At 37.3% G+C, this 24,733-nt stretch overlaps 1 protein-coding gene across 7 annotated transcripts in view; it reads left to right on the forward strand.

The window, feature by feature from the left end:
- Positions 1 to 24,733, forward strand: part of KIAA1841 (KIAA1841 ortholog) — a 54,235-nt gene continuing 29,502 nt past the window's right edge. For 2 of the 7 annotated variants that reach the window (XR_004287781.1, XM_032352216.1), the window contains exons 1-7: positions 1 to 320; positions 4,134 to 4,292; positions 11,968 to 12,154; positions 12,944 to 13,037; positions 14,972 to 15,210; positions 19,442 to 19,500; positions 21,633 to 21,793. Coding sequence is in view for 6 of the 7 variants with exons in the window: in XM_032352216.1 (XP_032208107.1) it covers positions 4,143 to 4,292; positions 11,968 to 12,154; positions 12,944 to 13,037; positions 14,972 to 15,210; positions 19,442 to 19,500; positions 21,633 to 21,793 (890 nt within the window). In the remaining variant the exon portion in view is untranslated. Of the gene's footprint in view, positions 321 to 364; positions 746 to 4,133; positions 4,293 to 11,967; positions 12,155 to 12,785; positions 12,867 to 12,943; positions 13,038 to 14,971; positions 15,211 to 19,441; positions 19,501 to 21,632; positions 21,794 to 24,733 lie in introns of those variants that run through there. The other 5 variants (XM_032352213.1, XM_032352215.1, XM_032352214.1 and 2 more) reach the window with 5 other exon arrangements.

Consider the following 24,733-nt stretch of genomic DNA (forward strand, 5'->3'; position numbering starts at 1 on the left):
TGAAAGGGAGAGGGGGAAGGGGAAGGCAAAGGCAAGGCGCCGCGGCCGCGAGCCTCAGCTGCTGGTATGGCCACGGGCCCCCAGTCCTGCAGGAGCTCGTTGCTCATTGGCTCCGCCGCTGTGGCGCTGGCCTGTGATTGGTGAGGCGGCGCGGAGTGGGGCGCTACCCGGCCCACGGGAGGGGCCGTGAGTGTGAGCGCAGTGGCGGGGCTTGGCGGGGCTGGCGGGCGGGGTAGCCGGAGCTTCATGGCGCGAGCGCTGGCTCCGCCGGTCGCTGCAGGTGACGGAGGCGCAGCGAGGGCCACGGTGGCCCTGGGCAGGTGAGCGAGACGCCGAGGGGCCTCGGGTGCCGCCGGGGGGCGGGAAGTGCGGCAAGGGGCGGGACCGCTGGCAGTCAGCGGCTTACCTCCGCGGCCTCCTTCCCCGCGGGTCCCGGCCGGGGTCCCGCTAGCCGAAACGCCCGCGAACGTCCCCGCGCGCAGCCTGCACTTCGCAGGCCCTGCCAGCCCAGGGTCCCCGCCGCCCGCCCCGCCCGCGCACCAGCTCAGGGAACCCCGGCGTCTGCCCGCCAGGCCGCGCCCGGTGTCTCTGCCCGCATCTTCACTCAGCCTCGCCCCGCTGCCCGGAGCCTTTGTCCGCTTCCCCCGGTTCCGCGCCCGGCGAGTTTCTGCCCCACAGGGGGAGGCGGCGACACCACAGGCTGGGAACCGTGAGGACACCCTCGAAGTGAGCCTCTGCGCCGAAGGTTTGCAGGGCTTTGATCTCTTCGTCCTGGGCTTCATGTGATTTTATTTTCTCCTTCACGGTGAATGCCAGCTGCCCCGATTCCCGTTTGTGGTCAGGAAGGCTGGGCACAAGTCTTCTCTCTTGGGATGAGTCTGTTTAAAAATCTCCCACCCTCTGTTATGCCCAAGGCCTTTAACCTGACATACCGGCCCCTTCGTTTCTCCCCTTTCCTCCACCGAAAGAAGCTCTACAAAAGCCTTTTTATATTTGAAAAAAGAAACAAAGGCACATGCCAGTCGCGGACTTCTCTTTGGTCTTAATTAATTAATTAGATTAATTTAATTAGATTGGTTTTAATACATTTAAGTAGACCAAGGTTGTGGGAATGGGGTGGGGGTCTCCTCATGAGGACATGAGGAATCTCATGTGCATTAGCAAAAGCGAAGTGCATTAAATATAATTTTCATTTCTGCTAAATAGCATGTTTCACCTTAAACATTAACATCTAAAAAAATGTTTTTTATCAAATTGGGAGTGGATTTAGTAGTAGTGTAATTTGAGCTTCCAATTTTTTCTTACTGCCACAGTTTTTGATAAGTGTATACTTGTTTTCTGGAATAGAGTGCACTGTGACAGCTATTCCAGTGGAATTTATAAGAATACCATGTATATTATAAATGAGTATCACATTTGAAATATACATACAAGTTTTTAAGTATTTGATCTGAACAATGTTTTTGATTAGCTAACAGGTGCCAGCACATTGCAGTACACAATAAATATTTCATTCATTCATTCATTCACTTGTTTATTTATTTTTTCATTTTTAAAGGTTTTGTTTATTTTTTTGGAAGAGTGAGCCAGATAGCATGGCAGGAGGCAGAGGAAGAGGTAGAAGCAGCCAGGAGGATACAATCTCAGGACCCCGGTATCAAGACCTGAGTCAAGGCAGATGCCCAACCAAATGAGCCATCCAGGTGTCTGCACAATAAATATTTTAGAAATTTTAAATGAATCTTTTTGGAAGTGAAGGAAAAAAAAAAAAAAAAACAGCACCCAAGTCCCTGCCCAGAATTTTGTATTAGACTGTTTTCTACCGAGGTCCACAAATTATAATAAAATACCCTAGTCCTAACATACATCTCAAATTATGTGGTATGAATAGTGATGATGTGCTGGGCATACAAGTGGAGGACAATAAAGCTCTGTAAAATCTGTTTTCAACTGGGCTCAAGGAAGTGTTTTACAATTATTAAACTGCATTTTATTAAACTAAAATTATTAAATTGACCCTTGAAAGTGCAGGGGTTGAGGGTACTGATCCCCCACAGTAAAAAATACTTGTATAACTTTCGACTCCCCCAAAACTTAAGTACTAAGTCAACTCTTGACCAGAAACCTTATTAGCAACATAAACAGTCTATTAACACATATTTTATATATGTATTCTATACTGTATTCTTATTTTAAAAGTTAGCTAGAGAGAAGAAAATGTTATTAAGAAAATCATAAGGAAGAGCAAATACATTTAGAGTACTGTACCACAAAAAGTGTGGGTATAATTGGACTTGCACAGTTCAAACCTGTTTTGTTCAAGGGCCAACTGTACTCAGTAACAGATACTATGTGTTCTTACTCCGTCCCTCCCTCCATGGCCCTCTGCTTTGGCTCTCAGTAAATGATATTAAAGTTTATCTGTTTGACTGCTAGTATCCATCACCAGACCATAAACTCTTTGAGGATGGGGACCATGCCATATTTATTGGCTTATCACATATCACTAAATGTTTATTGACTTGTCACATATCACTAAATGTTTATTGGATTACATCCATTTGGGAAGCCATCTAGAGCCTTTTTATTTATTTTTTATTTTTTTATATATATATATATATTTTTTAAAGGTTTTATTTATTTGACAGACAGAGATCACAAGTAGGCAGAGAGGCAGGCAGAGAGAGAGGGAGGAAGCAGGCTCCTTGCTGAGCAGAGAGCCCGATGTGGGGCTCGATCCCAGGACCCTGAGATCATGACCCGAGCCGAAGGCAGAGGCTTTAACCCACTGAGCCACCCAGGCGCCCCATCTAGAGCCTTTTTAAAAATGATTTTATTTGAGAGAGATCTTGTGCAGGATTGGGGAGGTAGAGGGAGAGGGAGAACCAGACTCCCCACTGAGCAGCAAGCTGCAAGCAGGGCTCCATCTCAGGACCCCAAGGTCATGACAGGAGGCAAAGGCAGATACTTAACCCACTGAGCCACCCTGGCGCCCCTTATTTATGTATTTTAGAGAGAGAATGCACGGGGGAGGGGAGGTATTGGCCCTGAGGGAGAAGGAGAGAGGCAGACTCTCCACTGAGATCATGAATGGAGATGAAATCAAGAGTTGGACCTACAGGACTCCTGGATTGACCTAAAGGAGGATGTGGTGGGTGGAGAGCCAGGTTAACAAAGCAAGAGAAGCCTCCGCTGTGCAGGGGAGAGGGGGAAAGAGAGAGAGAGAGAGAGAGAGAGAGAGAGAGAGAGCGCGCGCCCGGGCATGAGCTTGAGCCTGCGCTTTGGCTTTTTATATTTGAGTGGTAGGGCGTGTTTGGGTGTGGGTAAGGATTAATTCTTATCAGGTCAATTGTCGTGTTTTTTTCCTGAGGACAAGGAAGAAGAAACACTTCAAAAAAAGTTGCTTCAAACATAGAGAAATAACTGATTATAATTGTTAATAGAATGTCCCACCATTTATAACTAATAATCACATGGCACCATGACAATGATTATGCTTATCATATAATGTCAGAGTAACTTGTTTTCAAGTTTCATTTGATTACATTAGTAAAAATTAAATATACTCAGCCTTCATTGTAGCATGGACCTTCACTCACAGAAGAATAAACCAAATACTGCTTAGGACTAGAATGAAATTACAATTCTTTTTAACCAGGATATATTTTTGTTGTTTTTTTGTTTTTAGTTAAACTCTACCATCCATGAATTGCTAATCGAGGCATAAATCAAACACACTTAGAGATTTTTTTTTGAAAGATATATATTATTCAACTTTTCCCTCAATGTTTTATTATGAAAAATTTTAAACATATAGCAAAGTTTAAAAAAATGTTATAATGAACCCCTATATACTGACCACTTATATTCTGCCATTAATATTTTATTATACTTTTTTATCAGATAATTTATCCATCTGTCCATCCTTGTATCTAACCATCCATCAATCTATAATATTCAAATGCTATAATATTTGAAGAGATTTGAGCTGTATATTCTATTTATTTTAGGTCAGTTTTATTTTTCCTTTACAGGTAGCATATAATTCTTAGGAATAAATTGTAACTGATTTTTAATGTTCTAAAAACTCTTGGATTTCAGATGTAAATATACCTATTTGTCTTTATTTCTAGTTCTAAAAGATGAGTCGTGGATATTCAGAGAACAACAATTTCTTGAACAATAACAACCAAATGGTGTTGGACATGATCCTTTATCCATTAATTGGAATCCATCAGACCATCAACTGGGAAACTGTGGCAAGGCTTGTGCCTGGATTAACACCCAAAGAGGTAAAATAACCATCCCCTAGATTGTTTTTGGAAAAATCAGAAAATGATCAATTTAAAGAAACGTCTTCTAAGAAAGGAAAAAAATTTTGAGTCTTATAAATTCATGTGCATGAATACTGAATGTGCGTATGATATGATTTGACTAGATACAAACTACATAAATTACATATTAAGCAACCTGGTATGTTTAAATTCAGTTGTTTGTATAATAACTGAAAATTCACTAATATCTCATTTTAAGTAACAGAATTGATACTGTAAAATTATGGGTAGATAAATCTTTTGTAAATCAAATTATATATTATTAAATCCCTAATGCTGTGCTTCTCAAACTTGAATAAGGAACAGAACTTTTTAAAGGAAAAAACTTGAAAATTCCCAGTGTTGACTTAAATTATTTTTATTATAATAGAAATCAAATGTGCACTAACAATATTAGTTGTAAACACCCCTATACACCTTTAAGCAAATTTACATACAGTGGACACAAATGAAACCTAAAAACAACAAAGTTCAAACTAAAAATGGATACCTAATGTGGTAAGTGGTAGTGTTTTGCAGAAGTTAAATTGCTGATTACTAAGCAAATATTGTATGGTCAGTTGTGGCACATAATTTTTTGCATTCAGCCTGTATTGCCATGTGCCTTTCAAAGACTTCATTTTTTTTTTTCCACTTTTCCCTATTTAACCTACTATGAAGCCTTACATTGTACCATGAGGTTATGTGCCTTCCCCGGACACCAGTGCCTCTCTCCTCTACAGAGTCCCTTCCCTATCTTTCGTTTTAAAATTTAGCCTTAGACATTCAAAACATTTCTCGGTACAACTTAATTGTAAACAGAAAAGCAAATAGGAACTGAAATACTCTGTCATCCCGATGATTTAGGTGATTTTATTAATTTTATGCTCAGAATCAAAACTTAAAATCTAATTCTTACATTCTTTGATTTCTGGTAATCCATCCATAAAACCTACTTTGAGAAACACCTCAGAATTTTTGCAGTTAATAGGAACTCTAAAGTGGGTGAATCATCTCAGAGTTCTCTAGAAGTAGAAATGACATTAATGATTTTTCCCCAGTAGTTGTTTTTTGTTGTTGTTGTTGTTGTTGTTGTTTTTATATAGAGAAAGACACAGTGAGAGAGGGAACACAAGCAGGGGGAGTGGGAGAGGGAGAAGCAGGCTTCCTGCTGAGCAGGGAGCCCCGTGTGGATTTCATCCCAGGACCCTGGGATCATGACCTGAGTGGAAGGCAGATGCTTAACGACTGAACTACCCACGCGCCCCTCCCCAGTGAATTTAAAGCATATTTACCATTGCCCTGGTCCATCATATACACTCAGAAAATACTGGCAGAAACTTCCACCATCTTTTTTTTTTTTTTTTAAGATTTTATTTATTTGAGAGAGAGCAAAAGCAAGAGAAAGCAGCAAAAGAGGGAGAGGGGCAGAGGGAGAGGGAGAAGCAGACTCCCTGCTGAGCAGTGAGCCCCCAACAACTCGAAGTGGGGCTCCATCCCAGGCCCTAGGTTCATGACCTGAGCCCAAGGCAGACACTTGTCTGACTGAGGCTCTCAGGCACCCTGCACCATCTTCTTTTGCAGTCGAGAAAACCAATACCCACAAGAAATTAATTGCACTCAGTTATGTTATAAGTCTTTGTGAAATGATGAGGAACTTTTTTTTTCCACTACCTAATTTATACTTTTTCATACCTTTTCTTTTTTTAAGATTTTATTTATTTATTTATCTGAGAGAGAGAGAGACAGCAAGAGGGAACACAAGCCTGGGAGAAGGAGAGGGAGAAGCAAGCTCCCCGCTGAGCAGGGAGCCCAATGCAGGGCTCGATCTCAGGACCCCGGGACCACAACTTGAGCCCAAGTCTGACTGAGTCACCCAGGTGCCCCTTTTTCAAACCTTTTGGTTAAGTTTTGAAACTTGTTAGGTTTTTAAATGAGGCAAACTGTGAAATTCAACTACTGTTTTGACTTTTTATTGTGAATATCTTCAAACATATAGAAAAGTTGAAGGAAGAGCACTACACCCCTATATCCTTACATAGATGCCCTATTTGCTTCATCTCTTTATGAAATTTTTTTCTGCAGTATTTTAAAGTGACACTTCACCCCATAGACTACAGCATACATCTCCCTTAAATAAGGACATTATTTCATAATCACGGTACCATGGTTGAACCCAAGAAATTAACAATAACTCTGTCGTATCATCTAATGTTCACTGTGTATCCAAATTCACCCAATTGTTGAATTTTTTTAACTAAAATACAACTAAATGTAAATCAGATTATGTCTAAATAGTGTTAATTTTTAAATAATTCTTTAAAGATTTATTTATTTATTTGAGAGAGAGAGAGAGAGCACATGCATGCACACAAAGGAAGGGCAGAGGGAAAGAATCTCCAGCAGACTCCCTGCTGAGTGTGGAGCCACTGCAGTGCAGGCCTCAATCTCACCACCCTGAGATCTTGACCTGAGCTGAAACAAAGTCAGATGCTTAACTAACTGAGCCCCCCAGGCGCCCCTAAATAATTTTTCATTACTTAACAAAACATGTCCTTAAAGAACACACATACGCACACACAAAGGAAATAAGTGAAAAATCAGAATGCTAAGTCTGATCCTATAGTTGTTAACACCTTGTATATATCCTTCCAGATACTTTTCTATACATGTAAGAATTGTTAAGATGGAGCGCCTGGGTGGCTCAGTGGGTTAAATCCTCTGCCTTCGGTTCGGGTCATGATCCCAAGGTCCTGGGATCGAGCCCCTCATTGGGCTCTCCACTCAGAGAGGAGCCTGCTTCCTCCTCTCTGCCTGCCTCTCTGCCTACTTGTGATCTCTCTCTGTCAAATAAATAAATAAAATCTTAAAAAAAAAAAAAAGAATTGTTAAGATGACTTAGAACAAATTCACTGTTTTACTGCTTTTTCACTTAGCGTGTTGTAGACATATTTATGTGTCAATTAATAGACTTCTGCAACACTTGAGCTATATCATAATTTATTAAATTAGTCCCTTTTGTTGGGTATGTAGGCTATTACTTCCAGCTTTTGGCTACTACAAATACCACTATTAAAATATCTTATTCTTCTTTCCTTAGGGGATAATGCATTTTTAAGGCTTTTGTTATATATTGCCAGCTAAAAGGGCCATCAGTGTTATATTCCAGTCAGCATAGCTGAGTCTTGATCCCTGTACTTTTTATATCACATATTATTTGTGTGTGTCTTTTCAAAATATGTGCTATCTTTGTTGCAGTTTTAATTTACTTTAAATCCTAGAGATTGAACATTTCATATCTTATTGTACCATGGCCTTTTTCTGTTTGTGAATTTGCTTTGTAACTAGTTTTTTAAAAAGATTTTATTGATTTGAGAGAGCAGAGCTAGAGAGAGAGATTATGAGCAGCGAGGAGGCACAGAGAGAGAGGCATACTCCCTGCTGAATAGGAAACCCAATGCAAGACTCCATCTGTGAACTCTGGGATCATGACCTGAGCCAGAGGCTGACAGTTAACTGAATGAACTACCCAGCACCCCAATGTTTTGTTACTAGTTTTAAATAATGTTTTCTATATATTAAATATATTAACCCTTGATCTAGCTTTTACCAGTTTTTTCACAGCCTATTAAGTTATTAATGATAGTCTCTTATATACAAATGTTTAGAAGTTTTAAATGTTTAATGTAAAATCTGTGGATCTTTTACTTTGAGATCTGCATTTTTTATCCTTTTAAAAAATCCTTCTTACCTGAAGGCTATATATAATATGTAGTTACCAACATTTCCTGACTACTTTTATTTTCTACATTTAAATCTTGACTCCACCTGCACTTTGATTTAGTTTTAACATTATTCCAAATGACTAGTTAATTGTCTCAACATTTATTGAATTTTTCATTCTTTTTTTTCTTTTCAAATTTTTTATTCAAATTCTAGTTAGTTAGCATACAGTGTAGTATTGGTTTCAGGAGTATAACTCAGTGATTCCTCACTGACATACAATACCCAGTGCCCATCATAACAAGTGCCCTCCTTATTACCCATCACCCATTTAACTCAGTCCCCGATCCCCACCCATCAACCCTCATTTTGTTCTGTATCTTTAAGAGTCTCTTATGCTTTGTTTCCCTCTCTTTCCTTTTTTGATCCCTCCCATATGTTCATCTGTTTTGCTTTGTTTTGTTAAGATTTATTTATTTTAAAGAGGGAGCACTTGCAAGGAGCAGGGAGGGGTTAGGAAGAGAAGGAAAGGAAAAGAAAAGGGAGAAAAGCAGACTCCCCATTGAGCAGGGAGCCAGAGGCAGCTAGATGATGTAGGCAGCTATGACCTGAGCCAAACGATGACATCATGACCTGAGCCAAAATCCCAGAGTTGAATGCTTAATGACCGAGCCACCCAGGCGGCCCCATCTGGTTTGTTTCTTAAATTCTACATATGAGTGAAATCCTATGCTATTTATCTTTTATTTATTTCATTTAGCACAATACTCTCTAGCTCCATCCACATTGTTGCAGATGATGAGATGTCATTCTTTTTATGGCTGCATAATATTCCATTGTGTGTATGTATGTATGTGTGTGTGTATATATATATATATACACATACAAACACACACACATACATACCACATCTTCTTTATCCATTCATCAATTGATGGACATTTGGCCTCTTTCCATAGTTCGGAGAATAATTTCATTCTTTATTACTGGTTTGAAATTCAGATCTCTTTCTACATTTACTGTTCTGATCTATTGATCTCTTTATCTAATCCTGTTGACAGTCCTGTGTTCAATTATTTTCAGTATTGTTTTAGTATCTGTGTGTGTGTTTTTCAAGTTTCTTGAATGTTCTTTCAGTCTCCTGGGTTATCAATTTTTTTCCACTTTGACAATGATGTGTTGGTATTTTGAAAGTGGAGAAAAGACAGATTAAGAGTTAGCTGAAATAATGTATCTAATTTTTTCCAAAGTGACTACACCATTTTACATTCCCACCAGCAATATCAGATGGTTCCAATTTCTTCACATCCTTGTTGGCATTTTTATTATCTGTCTTTTTGACTATAGCCTCCCTAATGGGTATGAAGTAGTAATTCATTATGATTTTGATTTACATTTTCCTGATGGCTAATGATGTTCAGTATCTTATCATGTGCTTATTGGTCATTTATAGATCTTCTCTGAAGGAATGTCTATTTAGATCCTTTTCCCATTTTTAAATTGGGTTGGCTTATTTTTTTCCAAAAATTTTTTAACATTTTATTTTTAGATAATCTCTACACCCAGCCATGGGGCTTGAACTCAAAATCCCAAGATCAAGAGTCACATGCTTCACCAACTGAGCCAGCTAGGTACCTCTTGTCTTTTTATTATTAAGTAGTAAGAGTTCTTAATATATTCTGGATGCACATCTCTTGTCTGATATTTGACTTGGAAATATTTTTCTCCTAGTATGTGTGTTGTCTTTTCATTTTCTTGATGGTGTCCTTTGAAGCACAAAGTTGTAAATTTTGAGGAGTTTGGGTTTATCTAATTTTTCTTTGTTGCTTGTGCTTTTAGTGTCATGCTAAGAAACTGTCACCCAATCCAAGATTATTTTCTTCTAAGAGTTTTATAGTGTTAGCTCTAATATTTAGTCTTCGATCTATTTTGAGCTAATTTTTGTATGCACTTTAGGTAGAAAATCCAGCCTCATTTTTTTACATCTACATATCATGTAATTTTTGCTTAAACACAAAGAACATTTTTTAAAAGATTTTATTGATTTATTTGTCAGAGAGAGAGAGAGAGCACAATAGGGGGAACAGCAGGCAGAGGAAGAAGCAGGCTCTCCACTTAGTGAGGAACCTGGTGCAGGACCTGGTCATGACCTGAGGTGAAGACAGAAGTTTAACTGATTGAGCCACCGGGTGTCCCAAACACAAAGAACATTTAACAATATAATTTAAATTATTTATAGTTCACTTGCCTCTTTGTTTAAGCAATCATGTATTCATTTCAAAATTCATAATTTTCTTGTTTTTTAAATATTAGAAATTGCTGTAAACCTTGTTGAATAAATCTACATTCATTTTCCAATATAGTTATATACTTTACCTAAAATATATCAAAGAAGGGATGCCTGGGTGGCTCATTCAGTTAAGCCACGGCCTTCAGCTCAGGTCATGATCCCAGGATCCTGGGATCAAGTCCCACATTGGTCTCCTTGCTCAGCACGGAGCCTGCCCTTCTCTCTGCCTTTGCCTGCCACTCTGCCTGCTTGTGCTCACTTGCTCTCTCTCTCTCTGACAAATAAATAAAATCTTTAAAATATATATCTATATATATTTTATAATCTTTGATATCTTTCTATATATCTATCTATATATAGACAGATATCAAAGAAACCTGTGTTTTAAAAGCCTACCTATCACTTTACTTTCTTTGTGTTACAAAAAATAAATTCATTTTGAAGGAAAAACGGATTCAATAAACCCATTTATATTTTTTGTCTTTGTCAACTCCTCATAAATGCAGACCACAGGGAAATATGACTGATAAAGGTATGGGGCGCCTGGGTGGTTCAGTGGCTTAAGCCTCTGCCTTCAGCTCAGGTCATGATCTCGGGGTCCTGGGATTGAGCCCCATGTCAGCTCTCTGCTCGGCAGGGAGCCTGCTTCCCCCACTCTCTCTCTGCCTGCCTCTCTGCCTCTCTGCCAAATAAATAAATAAAATCTTATTTTTAAAAAAGGTGTTTTTCATTTTCCTATAACAGGATAAATATATTATTCCATTGGGTTTAAGTGTATTTTTAAAAGTTCTGTGGGCTCCAGGGTATCAGAATTGGTTAAGCATCTAACTCTTGGTTTTGGCTTAGATGACCATCTCAGGGTCATGAGATCTGGCTTTGCAGGCCTGCTTAAGATTCTCTCACCCCCGCTCCCTTTGCTCCTCATCTCCCCACGCCCCCAACCACTACCACACTCTCTGCTTACACACATGAGCATATGCTCTCTTCCTCTCAAAAAAAAATTTTTTTTTAAAGATTTTATTTATTTATTTGACAGACAGAGATCACAAGCAGGTAGAGAGGCAGGCAGAGAGAGAGAGAGAGGGGGAAGCAGGCTCCCTGCTGAGCAGAGAGCCCGATACAGGGCTCGATCACAGGACCCTGGGATCATGACCTGAGCTGAAGGCAGAGGCTTAACCCTCTGAGCCACCCAGGCGCCTGTCCTCTCAAAAATTTTTAAAAAAGAAAAAAAGTCAGAAGCTTTTGTACAATTTTCTAGTATTACCCAGCAGATTGGAATCCACTTGTAGAAAATGATTATAGAAAAATACCACTAAACAGAAGGCAAGAAATTAATTTATTTTTTAATTAAGAAAGACCTGCATTTCCAGGTGCCTGGGTGGCTCAGTGGGTTAAGCCTCTGCCTTCAGCTCCGGTCATGATCTCAAGGTCCTGGGATTGAGGCCTGTATTGGGCTCTCTGCTCAGCGGGGAGCCTGTTTCCCCCTCTCTCTCTGCCTGCCTCTTTGCCTACTTGTGATCTCTCTCTCTCCCTCTCTCTGTCAAATAAATAAATAAATAAATAAATAAACAAATCTTTAAAAAAAAAAAAAGAAAAGAAAAGAACACAGACCTGCATTTCCTTCCTTTTATGTCATTACAGTGTGCAAAAAGGTTTGATGAACTGAAGAGCAGTGGAAGTTCACCTGTTGACAACCAGTATAGTCCCCTAATGGCTGCTGGAGAAAGTCCTGTGGAAACTTTAGCCACGTATATCAAATCCTCCCTTCTTGACATGCAGGGAGAATTTCAGGAGACTCTGGTTGGTCAAGATGCAATTTCCAAAACTGGTAAGGTTTGAAAACAAAATGCAGTACTTGTCCTTATGATAATTTTGCAAAATATGCATTTCAATCAACTTTATTTTTTAAAGGCTAATATAAACATTGCCAGGAAATCTATTAGGATTTTTATCTTCCTGATTTTTAGAAATGTGTCTTTGCTATCTGAAAAATGTTTTAATGTTAATATGCAGGTCAAACACTATCACCAAAAAAACTTTTTATTATATCAAAATTTACTACTCCAGTCTGTTAAATTATGTCATAAATTTAAAGAGATTTGACCTACACTTTCTACTTAATTTTTTTTTACTGAGAAAATGTGGCTTGTTCCTCATATTATCTACCTTTTACATAGTCAACATTAGCTTCAAATGACACTGGCAGGATAGAAAAGATGTTTTCTGCAGTTGGAAGTAATAGCTGATTTTAGAAACCCTGAGTGTACTGAGTGATTTAAATCTTGGCAGCAGCAGTCAGAATACTGATATGAAAAATTGCTTCAGAAAGAGAGAACTCTGTTGTTAGCTTTTGAACACTTGACCCCTGTCCATTCACACCACATCATTTTTTAAATCTTCAGTGTAATGTTAGCAATGTGTGATCCTTTTTTTCTACTGTTTCTTCCATATACCTTCAGAAATATTAAGGGATAATGCCACCTAACAGAGTACCAACTTTAACTAGCCTTGGAAACCATGCATTTACGTATAACCATTCAGTAAGTAAAAACCCGTTCTCAGCTAGAAACGCTAACCTCCCCCTTTGTTTTTGTATGTGTTTGTTTCTGTATTTAAGGAAGACATAGTATAGCTTCCACAAGGAATTGTTCTTCAGAAAGTGAAAATTGTACTACTCGTAATGGTGGAGAAAAGACTGAAGAATCTGAAGGGTAGGAGGCTGGTTCTTTGCTAGATAAGATTTAATATGAATATCAACTTTAAGTTATAAAATATATGATTGGTGATTGTATACATCAGTTACCATAATTTAGGAATTTTACATTACACAATTGTTCAAATTGTTGGAATAAAGGGTAGTTCATGCATTGAACTATAACAATTGCTTGATGGCTAAATGTGGCTTATTCACGTTACAATTAAATGAGACTACAGTTTTCCTTTATAAAAATTAATTTTCACATTTGTAAATATTAGGAATACCCTCTACTAATATAAAACTTTAACCAAATTTTAAAACCCAAAGAAGAATATCTTCCATTAGTTTCCAGTTTTTTAAAACTAGATCTATATTTTAGAGCCATTGGAATATAATTCTCATTATAGAAACATTTAAAAATTAGAATACACCTTTCAGTATATTGCAAGTTTTGATTGGTATATTTTACATATAATAAATTAGACATATTTTAAGTATTCACATTGATGAATTTTAACAAATGGGTACATCATGTAACCATCACACAAAGATATAGAATATTTTCATATCTGAAAGTTCCTTTCTGTATTGTAACATTTTTTTTCATATATAATTCATATGCCATAAGATTTACCCTTTTGAAAAAGTTCTGGAGATGGATGATGGTGATGATTGTACAACACTGTGAATGTTCTTAATGCCATTGAACTATACACTTAAAAGGGCTAATATGATAGATTTTATGTTATGTGTATTTTACCAAGATAAGAAAAATTTACCCTTCTGAAGTGTATAGTTCAGTGATTTTTAATTTATTTGCATAGATTTTTAACCGCTAGTTTCGTTTGTGTAGCACAAAAATTTATCAGATAATTTTTTTACTGGAATTATCTAGTATTTCATACTGCAGACCCAAAAGCCACAGAAACATTATGCTTCATTATAGCATGCATTACCTGTTTATATTTTGACTGTAATTTCTTTGGAAGAACAATTTGCAAAGTTACTTAAATTCCTTTGACCTTAACAAGAGTGTTGGTTAATAACCCTTGTTCTGATAGCCCAGTTTAGTTTCAAATGTTATTTTTTTGTAAGGTAATTGAACACATTAAATTCGTATTGTAGGATAGTGTATCTCTATCTACTTATTCTCTTTTGTAATGCTGTGAGGTAGTTGTGCATCACACTGATACTGCTTTTTGAGGTGATATAATTTTCAAAGGAAAGTAAATTCAAGGAATATATAATTTTTGAAGCAGGTCTGATGCAATATCTCAACTTACTCAAATTATTTTTAAATATGTTAATAAACACATTGTAGTCTTAAGAATCCTTTTAGCGCGTTCGGCTGTTAACTACATTTACTAATTTATATTTGATGAATGTCTAGAAACAAAGTTTCTTACTGTTAAAAATAACTAAGTAGCCATTGCTAGTTTTTTGGTTTTTTAATGAAAGATTTTACCTGTTTTTCCTATTTATTGATAGTAAGAAAATTTTAGTATTTAGTCTCTACTCATCATACCCATAACCATGTAAAAGTGCCATTTTATGTTCTTCATAAGAATTAGAAGGTATTATTTAATTTTTCTTTGTGAATTGGTTTTATTTTTAAAAATTTTATTTACATATAACTTGAAAAATAAACTTTAAACCAAGTAAATTAGAGTCCTATAGTAAAATATTTTTGTTTTTCTAAGCTCTTAAGTTATTAGGCTTAATAATCTTAAGGTCACCAGCTTAACTAAAATGAGTCACAAACCTAAGATACAGATCAGATTAGCAAGATACTTAATGAAAACTTCTGAAACTCAAACCCTATCAAATTGATTTATGGTCAAAACTTCCAAAAACGTCTTATTCTCGTACTTCCAATAAATGTCAGTGTTCTTAGCTCCTCTTCTAGAACTCTAATAATTTCATTTCTGTGTAACATTTTTTATGAAGGCCAAACATGGTGATCCATGTATGTGATGAAGCAAAAAACTTGAAAGAAGATTTTATTTGCCCACGAGATCTTTTGATATCAGAAATGAAGTACTTTGCTGAATATTTATCTATGGATGCGCAGCGCTGGGAAGAGGTGGACATTTCAGTTCATTGTGACGTTCACATTTTCAACTGGTTGATAAAGTATGTTAAAAGGAACACTAAGGAGAATAAAGATTGTGAGATGCCCACTTTAGGTAAAAGACAATCTATTGCTTATTTTGTGGTGAAATTTATGTGTCACCTGGTAGTTGCTTCAGGCCAAACATGCAATGTGGAAAATTATTTGAACATTAGTATTTATGCTCAGATTAGTAACCACCTTTTAAGAAACCAATACCTCGGGGCGCCTGGGTGGCTCAGTAGGTTAAAGCCTCTGCCTTCAGCTCAGGTCATGATCCCAGGGTCCTGTGATCGAGCCCTGCATCGTGCTCTCTGCTCAGCAGGGAGCCTGCTTCCTCCTCTCTCTCTGCCTGCCTCTCTGCCTGCCTCTCTGCCTGCTTGTGATCTCTGTCTGTCAAATAAATAAATAAAATCTCAAAAACAAAACAAAAACAAAACTTAAAAAAAAAAAAAAGAAACATATACCTCATCCTTTTTTATAGATTATAGTGAATGTATGGCAAGTGGACAGATCTCTAGATCAGCGGTTTTCACTGTATGGTACCTGGACCTCTGGTATCCTAGAGATTTTTTAGAGGATTCACAAGGTCAAGATGATTTGCATTATAATACTAAACTGTTACTTTTTTTCTGTGTTGACCTTTGTTCAGATGGTACGGAAGTAATGGAGAAAACTCTGGGAGCTTTAGCACACATCAGTGCAGGGATACCAAACTGTGAATCAGTGTATTCCTCAATACCACGTGCTCAGAGTTAAAAAGGAAAAAAATGAAAGAAAAAATTCATTCTCACTTTAAGAATATCCTTGATAAAACAGTGAAAATTATTAATTTTATTAGCTCTTGACCCTTGAGTATGCATCTTTTTCATGTTCTGTGTGATGACACAGGAGGTGCACTCATGCTTTACATTGAAGTGTGATGGTCGTCTGGAGGAAAAGCACTTGTGCAGTTGTTTGAGTTGCAAGCTAAACTAGTGGCTTTTTAAAAAGAGAAAACCATTTTTCCTCGAAAGAGTGATAGGCAAATTATGGTTATTCAGACAGGCATTTGGCAGATATTTTCTTGAAGATGAATTGAGGGAGTTGATCAACGAAAGGGAAACAACTGACAGTATCCATTGTCAATAATAAAATTCAGGGTTTCAAGTGAGAATTGGAGTGTGGAAAACTTGTATCTGCTTCCATGTGCTTGACAGTCTCTCCATATTTACAGACTTTTCTGATGAGACTGGTGTTAATTCTAACAAATATGATTTTTTAAATATATATGGTACAATGAAATGTTTCAACATTTGGAAGGTCCACATAACTCAGTGAACCAACATTTTCCAAATAACCAATGTGTGTTGTTAAAATCATACCTGGGTTAAAGATCCACTCACAGTGCTAGATAAGTCATTTGACTTTGAGATAACAGAACAGGAAGCGTTCATTGATTATGACTTCAGATTCCATTGCAACTAACCTTTAAAACTACCAGTTGTTGAGTTTTGATGTAACAGCAGAGAAGACTACCCACAGATTGAGTGTAGAAACAAACAGAATCCAGCTGCCTTCTATTTAAGTCAAGCATTGAAGAAATTTGCAAAAAATGTCAGTGTTACTCTTCTGGCTAATTTATATTTTGGAAAATGTGGTTATTTTTCATAAAATATGTTACTATGTATTGAGTCTATTATTCTTTTAAAAGGAATTAGGAAATATTTTAAAATTTCCCTGTTTTAATTTATGATAAATTATCATTATGATAAATAAATTATAAATAAATATATAAATAAATTATGATAAATAAATTATCAGTATCAATACTGAGATATAACCTATCTAAACAAAAAAAGGGTCTTAAGATCAAAAGTCTGAGAACCAGGGGGCACCTGGGTGGCTTAGTGGGTTAACGCCTGTGCGTTCGGCTCAGATAATGTTCCCAGGGTCCTGGAATCAAGCCCAGCATCAAGCTCTCTGCTCAGCAGGGAACCTGCTTCCGTTCCTCTCTCTCTGCCTACTTGTGCTCCCTGTCAAATAAATAAATAAAATCTAAAAAAAAAAAAAAAAAAAAAGTTTGAGAACTGGTATTCTAGATGAAAGGAAGAATAATTACTAAGTAATCTTTAGTTGGGTATGGACTTGTATAGGAAATCACACATGTGGTTTAATAAAGTCTTTCCGTGTGTAGAGTATACTATTTATAGCAGTACTAAAATATTTTTTTAATCTTGTTAGTAAATAAATCTACAGTGACAATATAAACATTTTCTGAAGAAATTTCTAATTTATTACATTTTAGTGACCAAATTAATGGAAAAAACTTTCTAGTGGCTCTTAAATAAAAATTACAAGATTTCCAAATAAAAATTTTCAGCCAGAGTCCAGAGATTCCAAATCACCCATATATGATTAGTATATGTGAAATTTTAAAAAAATCAAATTATGTAGGGAGAGAAAAATATTGTTTGATCTAGCATATTAATTAGTAAAGTTAAAAGAAGTGGAGCAAAACCAGTCACTCTGTAATCAGTGGCTACAAACATAAACTTTTATAGAAGCAATCTTTAGGGGCACCTGGGTGGCTCAATTGGTTAAGCATCTGACTCCTGATTTCAGCTCAGAACGTATCAGGGCTGTGAGATTGAGTTCCACGTTGGACTCAGCCCTCAGAGAGGAGTCCTCCTGAGAATCTCTCTCTCTCTGTCCCACTGCCTCTCATACTTGCATGTGCATACCCACACTAAATAAATAAATAAATAGATACATATTTTTAAAAATAAGTAACAACAGTCTTTATTCTAACCAGGAAAATCACCAAAATGCTTAATTAAATCCCTGATAATGCAGACAGTGAGTCTTAGCTGGAATTATGCTTCCCTGAGGGATTTTTCACTAACTCCCTCCCCCCTTCACCATTGCTGTTTGAGAGCCTTTAACCTAGAAGTAATATTTAAACAAAGATTAAGATTACTTATTTTAGGGGCGCCTGGGTGGCTCAGTGGGTTAAAGCCTCTGCCTTCGGCTCAGGTCATGATCTCAGGGTCCTGGGAGCGAGTCCCGCATCAGGCTCTCTACTTAGCAGGGGGCCTGTTTCCTTCTCTCTCTCTCTCTCTCTCTCTCTCTCTCAATCTCTCTCTCCCCGGCTCTCTGCCTACTTCTGATCTCTCTCTCTCTCTGTCAAATAAATAAATAAAATCTTTAAAAAAAAAAAAAGATTACTTATTTTAATCGTTGTCTGTATAGTCCTTTATTTAGAAGGATTGTCTTAATATATAAGACAAAAAAATTAGGTTTTTTTTTCTTAAATATACCTCATAGGAGATGACTTGGATTTACGAAAATAATAGTGTCAGCTGGCATTCCCCTTTCCCTGGTTATGCCTCTCAACGCCCACCTCAGCCTGCCTTTAGAAAGTAACTTTAGCATTTCTGCAATAATAAATTTTATATTATCTTTCGGAATCTTTTAATATTTGTTCATAACAAGCATTGTACTGCCTTTGAAGTAACTTCACTAATAACAAGTGCCTCCATTAATCATTTAGAAGATTTTCTCGTTTTTTTATGTGATGAATTGGTCTCGATTTTAATTATCTTTTTCTCTGATTTAGTTACGGAGAAAAGTTTGCATGTGTCATGTCTTTAGCTGGAGTCTTTTTACTTGATATTGATGATGTTCTAGAATATAGCTGAGGTTCGGTGGGGTGAGGTCCGGGGCCAATGACCAAGAAAGAATTCTTGAGACATCTTTGGTGCAAAATGGTAGTTTATTAAAGCACGGGGACAGGACCCATGGGCAGAAAGAGCTGCTGCCCTGGGGTTGTGAGGGGTGGCAGGTTATGTACCCTCGGGGTGGGGGAAGTAAGGAAAAAGGAGGTTTCAATATGCTAAAGAGGACCTACAAGATACCAGGATACCAGAGGCCTTGCCTTTGCCAAGGTCGTTTTGCCCTCTAGCAAGGTATTAACATTAAGATGGGTGGGAGATTCCTAAAAGAATGTCACATATGTCCCACCCAGAAGTGGGGGTGGTGGAGGGGGGAGGTTGCAGGGTGTCAGCTTTTCCTTTGTCCTCAGCCAGCCTTCTGTTCCCTCATCAATATGAATCTAATTCTGGGGCAGATTTACTGTGTGCTTTTTCTATACTGTATATTTTAACACTGCATTTTCTTTCTTTCATGTATCTAAGCTTTATGATGTAGGAAGGTTATAATAAATTGCTCTTTTAATGTAACATCCTCTGTTAAGGTGAAAAGGAGCCTGTTCTGAGGCGGTTGAGGTACAAATCAAAAGGAGAATTTAATTTTTCTCTTTTTTTTAGAGCCAGGAAATGTCATTTCAATTCTTATTTCTTCAGAGTTTTTGAAAATGGATTCATTGGTAAGTATTAATAAAAGATCCAAGCTCTTTTTGGGGTGCCTGGGTAGCTCAGTCAGTTAAGTATTGACTCTTGATTTTTGGCTCAGGTTATGATCTCAGGATTCTGAGACTGAACCCTGCACTGGGCTCCCCTCTGGGCATGGAGCCTGGTTAAAATTCTTTCTCCCTCCCCCATCTCTCCCTCTGTTTAAAAAAAAAAAAGAAAGAAAAAAGAAAAAAACACGTTTTTATTCACCTATGTTTAATTTAACATATAACTTGATTTTTCTTTCAAGGGTTTAGGAATTTTTAAGACATCTTACTAAAATTGTTGTTAATTCAAGAGTGTGATTTCATAACTGAACTAATAGGGGTTTGCTCCTTGGTGAGGTACAGAGACTACATAAGGTGGAGTTGTCACACAAAGGAAAATACCGAGATCACAAGAAACAACTTCCAAAACCAAAGCCATCATTCCCAAGCAGCCATGAGCAGTTCCTTTTATTCAGGGTTTAGGATGAATATTCATAAAGGCGAGCTCTCAATGCAGGTAGAGGAGGGGCGTAAGGTACGAGCGTCCTATGCTAAGTTAATGAAGCTTGTGCTCTTCCTAGGGTGGAGACTTTAATATTACAATGAAACAGAGGTAACTGGAAGAGGGGGAAGGGATATGGGCATAAGCTGGAGGAGTCCTCAGCATTGTTTACTTTGGAAACTACTGGGAGTTTTTACCACGAATTTGTTGTCTCCAGGCCTGATGGAGACTGTTTTTTCATTCCACTGATTCCCTAAAAATTCTTAACTACTGAGGTTTTTGTATTTCTTTGTAACTCTGATAAGTCCTAGGAGGTAGGGCACAGATCACAGAAAACAGCTTGGGGCCTGAAATGGCTTCTCTTTGTCAGGAAAGCTTTGTCTAACTCTCTGTTTACAATTCCTTTAGAATAAACTGCTCTTGTTCCGTGGGGACAGGGTGAGACTACTATGTACCATTAATACATTATGCCTATAAAGCAAACAATTTATCTTTAAGGAATAGTTTACTGTTGTATTAGATGAAACTAAACAGAATTAGCTTTGACTCAAGAGGAATTTTGCTCTAAAACTTAATTAAATGAAAATTAATTGGAATATATTTGTTTCACTAAGTAATTTCTTTAAGCATGTTTTACTTATTTGTGTCTTTCATTTATAATTCAGTGAATTAAAAACAAATGCCCAACTATTAGTATAACCATATATTTGTAAACCAGATGCTAAAGTTTATCATTTAAGAGTAGTTGATAAAATGTAAAAGCGCAATATATACATGCACATATCAGGCTCTAACACTGAATATATTTTTTTATTTAATAAATTTCTTAAGCATTCACATGTTTATATATGTTTGTGTTAAGGCAGAGTACTCCTTTGCTATATTAACAGATGTGAAATTTGTTTACTTGATTATTTGGAGTTTTATTAGTTTTCTGTATTCTTCCTACTCCTTAGTTGTTCCCCCATTTAGTTGTTAGTATTAATTGCTTCAGAGTGGGGTTACAGAAAAAAGTAGAAATTAAAAGAGTCCTTTATCTTTGAGTTTTGAGATCTAAGCCCTAAAGCATAATTTTTATGCCATAAACAAAATATTTGGAAAATACATGATTAGCCAGCATTACTTTCCCCCAAAACCCAAATCCACCTCAAAAAGAAAGTAGGTATACCTCAGGTTGGAGGAAAGGGAATAAAGTCAGAAAGCAAGCACAACACAACTGAGAAAACCCTGAAGTGACTAAAATTATGTTTCAGCCACTCAAAGAAGTAGAGGCTTAATATTGTCATTAAGTATAGTTATAGAAAGTCACATCTTATATACAGGAGTTTGTGGACTAAGATTTATACCTGCCAATTATGAAAGATACTCATTGCATTATTATTTAGAGTATGCTAGGAAAATTGGAAGTTATTTTCCTAGCTCTGTATGTGTTTGTAGAAATATGGCCTGCTGGCTCATCTTGCAACAGTATAGATTAACCCAGATAGGCAAAATCCAGTTAGCTCCTAGCAGTCCATGGATCAAACTTTTAATGAATTTTGTCTTTAAAAGGTATTCACATGACATCATCCTCATGCTTCTCTTTTCAACATTCTTTTTTTGTTGTATGTTTTTTTAGGTTGAACAATGTATTCAGTATTGCCACAAAAATATGAATGCCATAGTAGCTACCCCATGCAACATGAACTGTATTAATGCAAATCTACTTACACGTATAGCTGATCTGTTCACACACAATGAAGTTGATGATTTAAAAGACAAGAAAGATAAATTTAGAAGGTAATTTTTTAAATTTAATTTTTAACCAAGTATTCCTGTTAGAAGAAATATACTTCCATTTCATTTTAGTGAAATATTCTATTTTATTTCAAATGAAATAAAATTTATCCAGAGTCAATGGCTCTAGATAAAAATTAGTACTTAAATTATTTTGTATAATGCAGATATGAACGTGTTGTATTAGTGAATTATGTTAAAAATTACTAAGTGTGCATAGGTGACTTAGTCAGTTAAGTGGCTGCCTTCCGCTGAGTCCTGCATCTGGCTTCTTGCTCAGTAGGGAGCCTGCTTCCCACCTCCTCCCCCGCTTGTGCGCGTGCGCGCTTGCTCTCTCTCTCTCTGTCAAATGGATAAATAAAATCTTCTAAAAAATATTAAGATAGGGGGCGCCTGGGTGACTCAGTGGGTTAAAGCCTCTGCCTTCGGCTCAGGTCCTGATCCCCAGGTCCTGGGATCGAGCCCCACATTGGGTTCTCTGCTCAGTGGGGAGCCTGCTCCCCTCCCCCCGCCCCCTGCCTTCCTCTCTACCTACTTGTGATCTCTGTCAAATAAATAAAATCTTTTTTTTTTTTAAGATTTTATTTATTTATTTGACAGACAGAGATCACAAGTAGGCAGAGAGGCAGGCAGAGAGAAAGGGGGATGCAGGCTCCTTGCTGAGCAGAGAGCCCGATGCAGGGCCTGATCCCAGGACTCTGGGATCAGGACCTGAGCTGAAAGCAGAAGCTTTAACCCACTGAGCCACCCAGGCACCCCAAATAAATAAAATCTTTAAAAAATATTGATAGGCCTCATTATAAAGAGGAAGAATGCTATGAGATGAGGTCAGCGGTGGTCATATCATTTAGGTGCTCATTAAGTCTTGGCAAAAAGGGTATACTTTATTCTAAATGTCAGTGAGAGCAGAGGAATGGCATGATTTGATATGTTTTTTTTTTTTAAAGATTTTATTTATTTGTTTGTAAGAGAGAGGAGCGAGAGTGAGCACAGGTAGACAGAGTGGCAGGCAGAGGCAGAGGGAGAAGCAGGCTCCCTACCAAGCACGGAGCCCAATGTGGGACTCGATCCCAGGACGCTGGGATCATGACCTGAGCTGAAGGCAGCTGCTTAACCAACTGAGCTACCCAAGTGTCCTGATTTGATTTGTTTTTAAGAGATCATCCTGGTTGCTCTGGGGACAATAGACTATAAGGATGTAAGAAGCAAGGAAGCTATGAAGAGGCTAGTGCAGTAGTCTGGTGAGAGATGAAAGGGTTTGGACTAGAGTAGGAGCTGATGAGAAGTAGATGGATTCAGAGGGTGTTATTAGATCTGACAGATTTCAGATGGAATAATGTGGTGAGAGAGTGTATCCTAGGATAATTACTAGATTGAGGTTTAAGAAGCAATTAAGTGCATTATAGTGCCATTAATAGAGGAGAGATTGAGGTGACGGGAATCAGGAGATGGGTTTAGGTCTTATTAAGAGTATTTGATATATTTAATATACTTTTGGGACATAAAAAAAAAAGAGCTAGGATAGCATAGATAGGTGGGTATTTAAGTCTGAAACTTAGGTCAGAGGTTAGAGCTTAAAATAGAAATGTGAGTAAATAGATTTGAAGCCATGGAACTGGGTGAGATTTTTTTGCAAGATCATTCTTTCTCCACTGAATTGCAGTGGCATCTTTGCTATAAATCAGGTGACTGTATATGGAAGATGTGTTTTGGAACTCTCCATTTTGTTCTGATTTTTTCTTCTTTTTTTATATTGAAATATAGTTGACACACAATGTTACATTAGTTTCAGGTGTACAACATAGTGATTTGACAACTCTATGCATTAAGCTATACTCCCCACAAAAGTAGCTACTATCTGTCACCCTACAATACACTTACAAAACCTTTGACTATATTCCCTGTGCTATGCCTTTAATCCCATGACTCACTCATTTCCTAACTGGAAACCTGTATTTTACACTATCCTTCACCCATTTTGTCCATTCCTATCTCCCTCCCCTCTGGCAGCCTAGGTCTGAGTCTGCTTTTTGTTTGTTTATTCATTTGTCTTTTAGATTCCACATATAAGTGAAATCAGATGGTATTTGTTTTTCTCTACTTCACTTAGCATAATGCCCTCTGGGGTCCTTCCATGTTGTCACAAATGGCAAGATCTCATCCTTTTTATGGCTAAGTAATATCCCATTATGTATATACATAAACCATATCTTTTTTATCCATTCATCTATGGATGCATACCTGGGTTGCTTCCATATCTTGGCTATTGTAAATAATATTGTAATAAACATAGGGGTGCATGTATGTTTTCAGATTAGGGGAATTACTGGATCATACGGTGGTTCTATTTTCAATCTTTTGAGCAACCTTCATCTGTTTTCCACAGTGGCTGCACCAATTTACATTCCCACCAACGGTGCATAGGAGTTCCTTTTCCTTCACATCCTTGCTGTCACTTGTTATTTCTTATCTTTTTTATTGGAACCATTCTGACACTTGTAAGGTGATATCTCATTGTGGTTTTGATTTGATTTTGATTTCCCTGATGATTAGTGATACTGAGCATCTTTTCATATGTCTGTTGGCCATCTGTATGTCTCCTTGGAAAAATGTCTATTCAGGAGCATGGACAGAGTTTTTTTGGTATTGAATTTTTAAGTTTTTTATATATTTTGGATATTAACTCTGTATTGGATATATCAATTGTTAATATCTTCTCCCATTCAGTAGGTTGTCTTTTTGTTTTGTTAATGATTTCCTTGCTGTGCAAAAGCTTTATATTTTGATGTAGTCCCAATTGTTCATTTTTGCTTTTGTTTCCCTTGCCTAAGGACTCATAGTTACAAGAAAGTTGCAAATGTCAATGTCAAAGAAATTATACTGCCTATGCTTTCTTCTATGAGTTTTATGGTATCAGGTCTCACATTTAGGTTTTTAATATGT

The sequence above is a fragment of the Mustela erminea genome, chromosome 7 (assembly GCF_009829155.1).
Source record: "Mustela erminea isolate mMusErm1 chromosome 7, mMusErm1.Pri, whole genome shotgun sequence".
NCBI lineage: Eukaryota > Metazoa > Chordata > Mammalia > Carnivora > Mustelidae > Mustela > Mustela erminea.